General features: G+C 41.4%; 1 protein-coding gene across 1 annotated transcript; it reads left to right on the plus strand.

Moving 5' to 3' along the window:
• Nucleotides 1-1,266: 1,266 nt before the first annotated feature.
• dcun1d1 (DCN1, defective in cullin neddylation 1, domain containing 1) lies at nt 1,267-9,349 on the plus strand. Its single transcript, XM_080778347.1, has 7 exons — nt 1,267-1,331; nt 2,608-2,821; nt 5,175-5,343; nt 7,693-7,823; nt 7,924-8,006; nt 8,120-8,216; nt 8,473-9,349. The coding sequence occupies exons 1-7, from the start codon at nt 1,329-1,331 to the stop codon at nt 8,547-8,549; spliced, it is 774 nt and encodes a 257-aa protein (XP_080634473.1). The 5' UTR covers nt 1,267-1,328; the 3' UTR covers nt 8,550-9,349.
• Nucleotides 9,350-9,781: the final 432 nt, after the last annotated feature.

Raw genomic sequence — 9,781 nt, forward strand, 5'->3', positions numbered from 1 at the left:
CCTTTTCTATCTTGAATCCTTTTGCCAGCATTCTTGTGAGAGCAACAAAGGGTTGTGCAGTTGTCTGTTGGTTTGTATCATTTATGTTGTTCTGTAAAAGTGGTGGTATTAGGGCTTGTTTGTTTGTGTGTGCCTCGACGGAGTGGGCACTGGGCAGTAGAGTTTCTGCTATCTGCACGCTGGTTGTGGTGGGCTGGTCAGGGCCAAATTCGTGTGAAAATGACCGGGCTGGATTTTTGTACCAGTCCAGCCCTGGCACACACTGACACACACGCACACACACACACACACACACACACACACACACACACACACACACACACACACACACACACACACACACACACACTTGCCAAAAACAAAGCAGCAACATATTAGGTATGTAAGGCAAAAATAATAATAATAAATAATAATAATGAACCCTAAGTCAGGGTGCACACTGCACAGTTGTCAAAGTGCCCACATATGCCACGTGCCCAGTTGTCCAAATGTCCATTGATTGATTTATTAACAGATTGGAGAATTACAGTAGCCTACATTTCAAGCACAACTCAAAACAAAACTGTGGACGACACCATAAAGCATTACACTTGTTTACAATAGGGCCCACCATGTTCATAAACATGTCCAAGTGCCCAGTCATCCAAAACATATGGTGCCCAGATGTCCGTGTTTGGTGCCAACTAGCTCGTGCCAACATGTCTTGCCAACATGGGTGCCTATGCTGGTGACATTTCCCTTGACATTTTTACTATAGCCTAATTATGAATTAATATGTCTCTTAAAATAATATCACTATATATATCACACAAATATTATTGCGAATGCACTGAGTGATGGAAGCCTGCCTGCAGCCTGGCTTGTCTGTCTGTCTGTCACGCTGTAACACCACCCGCCCGCCACCATAGGGCGCAGCTGTATCACACACAAAACACGCACACACGCACACAATAGAAAACGTGACTTTCAGTGCAGATGGAAAATGGAACTACAGAACACAGGTTCAGTGTTCTGTTTCCTTGATTCAGATGGATAATGGAACAATTACAGAACACAGCTTCAATGTTAGGATATTAAAATTGTAGGATGGCACTGGGATTTGTGAGCTGTATCGGCTGACATCTTCGCACAAGTATAAAAATAGCGAAATAGACTCCAATCCATCCACTTGACTAAAGTATTTAAAAAAAAGTCCCAGGCATGCCTTCATTGAATTTTATTTTGAAGGGAAAAACACTGATACCGGAAATGTTCGTGTTCCTCAATCTGACACTTGACACACAGGTTAACCAGCTGGATGGGAAAAAGGGAGTCGAGCATTTACAAACATGGTGAGAAACATCTCAATGTAGTGTTATACAGGCTCCACGAATACACAAGGTGTACAATTTACTGATCAAACACTCACACATACTCACTATAGCCAAAAACTAGCGTTGATGGCCTTTTAAACCCGCTAAAGAATACAAAAACAAATGTAGCTGTCCTACCAACATTAGCCAACAAGCTAACCGTAAAAAATAGCCAGCTAGCCTTGCCAGTCAGACGTTGGAAATCAGTTTAAATCAGTTTACTAGTTACATTTTTACCTGTAACATTCTATTTAAAGTGCCGATCAACACAAGCCAAGTGCTTAATGTGGGATGTTTAATGTAAGCTTCTCTCACAACATCCATGTGTTCTCCTAGAAGGAGACAAGACATAAGCACATTATTTTTGAACTATTTGTTATGCTAATAGTTCACTGATGCCAACTGTTAATGGATGCAGTCTAAATGGTTTTAGACTGCTTGCTAGACAATGCTTTTGGTTGAGAGAGAAACACAGGGAGAGAAAGACAGGAGTGACACAGTCGATGATGATAATTGATTTATACTAATTTAAAAATTAGTACGAAAATAGAAAAATAATATTGTGTGGGACTATTGTCCGATAGCTGTAAGACAAGGTATAATTTCATTTTGTGTGGATTTCTATAAAACATAAAAACACTTCTCGATTAGATTAATTAAAAAAGTTCTCTGCTCAGTCTAACCTCGTTCAAATGTCAATATAAGCGATAGTTGCAGTCCTAGATAGACCTTTACATGTTTCAATAAAAGAGATGTAAAGCATACAGTACAGAAAGCAGATCAACCCACCATCCTCTTCAGGACCACTACATCTTAGCAACTGATTTACAGTATGGCACTTCTCGGCTCCTGTATTCACTGTAGACCTGGACCCACTTTGATTTGATAATAACGCATAACAATGAATGCCATACTATATCATTATGGTTGCTGTCAGGCAGAAACCGCCTATCTCCATATTTTAACTGTGTGTGCGTGTGTGTTTTCAGTAAATTAATGCCCTACTTGATCACACTACTGGCATCACACAAAAATCTGAAAGGTAGATGTACAAGCTCGAAATGCAGCTTTGGACAAATAAACTTTGACCACGGCGACAAATATGATCATTGATACATACTAAAATCATGTATAAAAAGTAGGAAGATGTAGGAGTAGGAAGATGTAAAGACTTTGTTTGTATACCACACATATTGTAACCTGAAAGTAAACAAGGTAATAAAATTGTGCCACACTTGTTGCCTTTTGTTTGCAGAACAAGCTGAAATCCTCACAGAAGGATAAAGTTCGTCAGTTCATGATCTTCACGCAATCCAACGAGAAGACCGCGTTAGCCTGCTTATCACAGAATGACTGGAAGCTAGACGTGGCCACAGACAACTTCTTCCAAAACCCAGAGCTCTACGTGTCCAACCTAAAGGGGTCGTTTGACAAGAAGAAGCTTGAGCAGCTCTACAACAGATACAGAGGTAGGTTTCAGCCTCCTTCACGTGCACAAGGGAACATCAGAAAATACACTAGAGATGCTTTGATCGGGTTTTTTGGGACAATCCCGATTGTCTCTCACGATCGGCCGATACCGATCTTGTGCGGAAGGGGAACATTTGAATATTTCCAAAATGATATGTCAAAACCCACGTCAAAACTGTTCCTGTGTGTGTGTGGCATGGAAGGAGAGAATGTTTAGGCCTGTCACAAAGATGCAAAATGATGATATACTATATATCTGATTGACTTTATAGTAATTCAATGGTATAAAAGATTGGTATCTCCAGATGAAGTAAATTGCCGATCACCTAGTCAGAGCACCTCTAAAATACATCTCATCGTGACTGCTGCATTCCTATTCGTATAGTGGTTCTCAAACATTTTCCTGCCAAGGACCCCCAAATTGATTAGTTTTTGGCTGCAGACCTCGCTGCGTGATTTCTTTCTACGTCCGAGCATAGACATGGTAACGCCCGCCTGCCTCTGATTGGCCTACCGACACTGCACGTCTTGCCTGTCCTCCGAGATGCAAGGGTACGTGGTGGGAAATAATAAATAAATACGAGAGAATGGCAACACGCGACAGACAGTAACTTGTAACTTTAATTTTTGTAGAAGAGCTCCCGACCGGATCATACAGACTTTTGAAACAGACCAGGCTTTCCTCCGAGGTGGTGGAAAGCCTGGTGAGGCAAGGTTACATGCTGGATAGTCTGCCGCAAGGTTTTCTTTTTGCAGATAAGTAAGCATGGGATGGGACCGAGGCTACGAGGTTACTCCGTGGTGGGAAATAAATAAATATATTTTTAGTATTAGTTTACTATAATTAGATTAATACACGATATTCAACACTTTAATTTAGAACACAGACAAATCAAATCATAGTTCAATCAATTATTCAATCAAAGCAAACGGCACAAACAATATTAGTTTGCCTCTTCTACAAAAATTAAAGTTACAAGTTACTGTCGCGTGTTGCCATTCTCGTGTACTTTTCATGTATTATTTACCACCACGGAGTAGCCTTGCATCTCGGAGGACAGGCAAGACGTCGGCAGTGTTGGTAGGCGGGGCGTTACCATGTCTATGCTCGGACGTAGAAAGAAATCACGTGACCTCGCTCCATCTGAAAGTATTTTGTGCCAGGGACTCCCATAAGAGAATATTTATGTTCATGTACTCAAATTTGCAATGGTAATTTAGCAGATTTACAAGCTCACAACACGATGTGAAGCAATGTGTTGTGTGCTTGTAGATCAGCTATATCTTAAATAACCAGAGTAGACTATGTGACAACACATACTGCTCACACGGGTGAGCAGTATGGGTTAGCGCCCCAGTCTGTCTCCTCCGTGAGGAGGAAGCCCAACAAACCTCGGTGAGGCCTTTAGGAGGGCCATTATAATCCACCACTCCTGAATGAAGTGCCTGGTGCTGGGAGTCTGGTGCAACGCACAGGTCCTGAGCCTGGTGAGAGCAGGAGTGGACCTGGTGAGACGTAGGAGGGGCCCGGACAGTAGTCAACCCACAGAGCCTAGTCCTTCCACGAGCCAGAATCTTGTTCTCCCAGTCCCGGCAGAGTAGTTCCGGAGGAACGGATTGTGTGGCCTTGCTCATTCCCTGATGGACTGATCGAGGGTAGCTACTGGGATGTAAGTCGGGATTTGATCAACCCCGGCTGGGTCGCCTGAGTGAGGGGTATGATGTTGGTAGACCCGAAACCCTGTTGACCTTAGGATACATCACTGAGGATACGTCCCAGGTGCATGCATGTGATGTATTTTTAGTTATAGTGAGTATAAAATTGGGTCAAAGTGGTTTAACTTATTTTTATTGAGACAAAAAAGGGACTCCTGCACATCCAAAAAGACCCGTAGGAGGTGCAAGTCTAGTTAGCAGGCATAGACATCAAAAAAGGAGAAAAACCTTCCAAGGAAGGGACTGCACACTCCAGGGAACACAGCGTTTCGCCATGAGCTTAAGCTCACGGCGAAACACGTCGTGCTAATAAATACGTTTGATGCAGTAAGTTGTCCGTCTCTGTTCCCTGGAGTGTGCAGTCCCTTCCTTGGAAGGGTTTTCTCCTTTTTTGATATATATATATGTGTATATATATATATATATATATATATTCTATAACTACTTTAGCTGGGGGGGCCCTGAAACCCCCCCCAGGGCCCCTGGGTGTACCCTGACCTCACTTTGAGAACTACTGATCTAATTGGACATAAACTTTAATAAAGAAGATAGTATGACACTGAAACAATTTGCCTTGTGAACAAAAGTGTTCTCTTCTGTTATTAACCCATACACCTGTGTCAATGTGGTACTCAGATCCCCAGGATGACAATAAGATTGGTATTGACGGGATCCAGCAGTTCTGTGATGACCTAGGTCTGGATCCGGCCAGTATAAGTGTTCTCCTCATCGCCTGGAAATTCCGGGCGGCAACGCAGTGCGAGTTCTCGAAGCAGGAGTTCATGGACGGCATGACAGAACAAGGGTGAGAATGGGAGCCGGGATTGATTTGATTGATTGATTGGTTTATTGAATACTTTATTAGTCAGAAATGTAAACAAGTGGTGCAGTGGCAGTGCCAGTAAGACATTAAGGCTAAAAGGATAACACAAAAAGTCCAAGGGCTCTAATTTTCGTCCATGCTAAACCCCTAAACTATTTTGCCTTTTTTTTTTGTTTTACAATTTTGAAAAACATTTTTGAGTAGTTCAACTAGCTGATCAACATCGACACAATCTACAGCTTGTAGATTTGATATATGAACTATAAGTAGTTTAGGGATAAGGGGTTTAGAATGGATGAAAATAGAGCCTCTATGTTCCATTGCGGTCCTAGCAGCAAGAAACTTAGGGGGGATTCACACTGAGTCCATTTGATCCAAACTGTTCCCGAATACGGTTGCCTGGTCACTACTGGCCATGATACACATTGGCCTTGATTCTTCCGTACCGGAGTACATTTCATTCAATTGTATTCAATGCTTTCACATTGCAGTGATCCATATCCGAGTACACTTCAATCGATCCCGATGTGTTCCCGGGAACGGTTGGGTGATCCGCTCCCGGGAACGGTACACAGCATTCATACTACCACAACATCTGCCAAGTGGTCCCGAATGCACATCCGGGACCATAGTGTGAATCCCCCCTTCAGAGATTAAAATGGGGTGCATTTTGCATCCCAAAACGCAGTTTATAGTTAATAAAACAACAACCTCTGCATCCACGGGATGTGTTACTGTACTGTTTTTCTTTTTCATTCTAGTTTATTTTGCTAGCTTTAGTTATAATAATAATTTCCTCTTCTGTTTTCTACATGAATATAACTACATTATATCCATATAAAATGAAATGGGAGTTAAATGCTGCAATTTGTAAAAATGGCAAAATATGACTCCTAACGTCATTGAAGTGGGACTCATAAAATGTCCCTGGGACTCATCTAAAAGACCATCCCGGGACTCATTACATTGAAAACCTATTTACATTACTGCCCCCTTAGAGGCGACTCTCCATGGGTGCGTAGTATTAGTCCGATGTCCCAATAATGCGACATTACTAACCCTAACCGCACACGGAAGCCAAGAGTGAGTCTTAACCGGCCACCCAACCTCCATTGACAGCCCCATTCATGAAACATGAAACCTTAAACAACGATATTGTACCTCTACTGACAGCTTGTGCTATCCTGTTTGTCTCTATCAAGGCTTCGTTTGAAAAGAAAATCCACCGCAACTCTGTCAATAATCTTAACCTGTTTTTCAATTGTTGCATTGCGACTACATTGTTGCATTGCTGCATTGCGACTACTATGAAAACCTGCGAAACCTGTCCGTCAGTCAGGTCACACCTCCATTTATGGTTGTCAGTCCATTACGCCTCGTGACATGCGCCTCCATATATGGTTGTCAGTCCATTATGCCTCGTGACACGCTCCATATATGGCCGTCTCCATATGAAGATCACAACACTGACCTCATCAAACCCTGAATACATACATGGAGAAGACTGGATCATCACCTAGATCTGCATACTATATGGATGGAAGACACTGCCCCACTGCCACCCTTAGATCTATCTCCATATATGGAGCTGACCTGTTTTTACATTCCATATGTTGATCTGACCTCATCAAACCCTGTACACTCAAGACAAGCTCCATATATGGCCAGTACAGAATTCATTCCATATGTTGATCTGACCCCCTATGGCCTATGCCAATTGGCAACCAAAGGTTGGCCTTGGCCTCAGTCATTTGAAATGTGCTCTATAAATAAAATGTGAGTTTATTTTGAGAATAAACAAGCCATGATTCTTTTGTTTGAGTTGGAAGGTGCTCAGTTTAATCTATCAATGTCCTGCATATGTGCACTTTCAAAACGGTTGATATGCACAATGTTGAGTGATTTAAAAATGAGCACTCCCCAACTCAAACGCTTGGAATGAGCCTGCACAGGGTTTAGAGTTTATAAACATAACAACGCTAGTGGTGTTTGTTTGATAACTAAGTTGTAGACAACTAATAATTAATTATTGGAGTTCAACTTCAATAATGAATGTCGTCATGAGCCACAGCTGTACATAAGCCTAGTTTTGCAGTTTAGAAATGTGTTGCTGTCAGGCTTCCAGAAACCTCTGTTCTTTCATAAATGAATGCCCTACTGGCCTACTTGATCATACTACAGGCAGTATCACACAAAAGTAGCAGATGTACAGGCTAGAAACTATTGCTACTTTTGCTATTCTTTTTTTTTATTTGAATCCTGAAAGGTAACAGTTCAAGGTTTCCACCCGACAGAGACAAAATGTATCTCTACTCCTGTTTGTTTCTGCAGGTGTGACAGTATAGACAAACTAAAAGCTCAGCTACCAAAAATGGAGCAAGAGCTGAAAGACCAAGGAAGGTTTAAGGACTTTTACCAGTTTACATTTAACTTTGCAAAAAATCCTGGCCAAAAAGGTTTGGGTAAGTATAATTTGTGTCATTCTTCTTTGGTTGAATACATATGGAGTTATTTTTGTTGTTGTTTTTGACAGTATTTCATTTTATTCTCTTTTTCTTCTAGATCTAGAAATGGCAATTGCATATTGGAATTTAGTACTGGCTGGAAGATTCAAGTTCTTGGACCTTTGGAACAAATTTTTAGTTGTAAGCCGATCATTATTACAGGCCAATTATTAATTGTTATATTACCATCATGCAGTTTGTTTTTGTTTGTTGTTTATGGTGCTGTGTTATTTTGCTGTCACTTTGTCATGTAGGAGCATCATAAAAGATCAATCCCCAAGGACACATGGAACCTTTTGTTAGACTTCAGCACAATGATCACAGACGACATGTCCAATTATGATGAGGAAGGTGGGTGTTTTGCTTTAGTTGCCAAAAATGTACAAGCAACAGGTCACGATTCTCTGTGACCTGTTGCACACTAGGCTTGCGTAGCCAGACAACTATTCCACAATCTCCGAATACTATATAGGGCCCTATCTTGCGTTTGTGTTTTTACAAAAAGACAAAAACACAAAAAGTTAACATGGAGATGAGAGGTTTTTGTCCGACAGCAACGATATGAAGGATATTTGATCTAACCGCAACTTCTTTGTCTCACTCTAAGGGGCGTGGCCAGTCCTCATTGACGACTTTGTGGAGTTTGCGCGGCCGCACATCGGGACCAAAAGCACGGCCGTTTAATGAACAGACGTCCACAACGTTGTTGATAACGGAGAAGAAAACCACACAAACAAGGTGGCGAACCGATAGCGGGGGGCTGCACTGACATGAGATCTACGTTGCCTTTACAACCCTCAGGACTGAGATGTTTTACACAACAGAGACTATATATATGTATATATATATACATATACATATATATGTATATATATAGAAAGGCGTATCTCCTCTTCGGTCGACTTGTGGTGGTTTGGGGCTTTTATCTTAACAATGGGGGCTTTTTTGTGGTTACTCGATCCAACTGGAGATGAGTCACATTTTGGACCTCGTCAATAATTCCTACGGCCAGTGTTTAGGTGATATGGTGGTTTAGGTCATTCAGTGGTTCTCAAACCTTTTTAATTTCAAGAACCCCCCCTGTTACTCTGAGAGTGTACAAATGGAACCCACACTCTAAAGAGTTGCAGACCCCCCCCCCCCCCCCCCCCCCTCAAGGAACCTTGAGGTGGGTGTCCCGCCTGGACCCCATTTGAGAACCACTGAGTTTTTAGGGTTTCCTCGCAGGAGCAAATGGCGCCCACATAGACATACTGCTAAACCCTAATCTAAACACAATGGCACCATGAGGGAATGTCATCCTTTTCAAATATTGAATCAACTTTTAGTACTTTGTGTGCATTCCTGCTATGGATTTTGTTTTGTTTTATGAAACATTTGTGTGACAGATGAGTACAAAACATTGATTGTAATATTTTTTGTTTTAAGCATAATGCTATTCCACACACAAATGTCTAAGATAATAAATGTTTCAATTTGATATCTTTAATGTTTCCATGCCTCTTCATGTTTTAGTTTTAGTTTTTTTTTGGGGGGGGGGGGGGGGGTGGGTTGTGGGGGGCTGTTTAGTTTTAATTGATATACTTGTATCTGTCTAATTACTATGAGATATTTACTTAGCATTTTAGGCTAACTTAATGTGCAATGATTTTCATTATGATTGCTTTATGGATAATGCAGCCAGTTTAATTATGATAAAATACCTGCTGGATTTGTCCATTGCATCCTGAAGACTGTTGGAAGAGCCCAGTGATCGATCAATTCCTACAGATTACTTTTCCAACCACAGAGTTCATTTACCGTAATTCCCCACTTCTCATCCCTATCCGAGTGGGTCAGATTTGTATTTTGTATATTTTAATCGAACGTATTATATTTCTTGTTGAAAATGTTTACTGAGATAATTCTATGATCAC

This window comes from Protomyctophum bolini (assembly GCF_963924005.1).
Source record: "Protomyctophum bolini genome assembly, chromosome: 12".
Lineage (NCBI taxonomy): Eukaryota > Metazoa > Chordata > Actinopteri > Myctophiformes > Myctophidae > Protomyctophum > Protomyctophum bolini.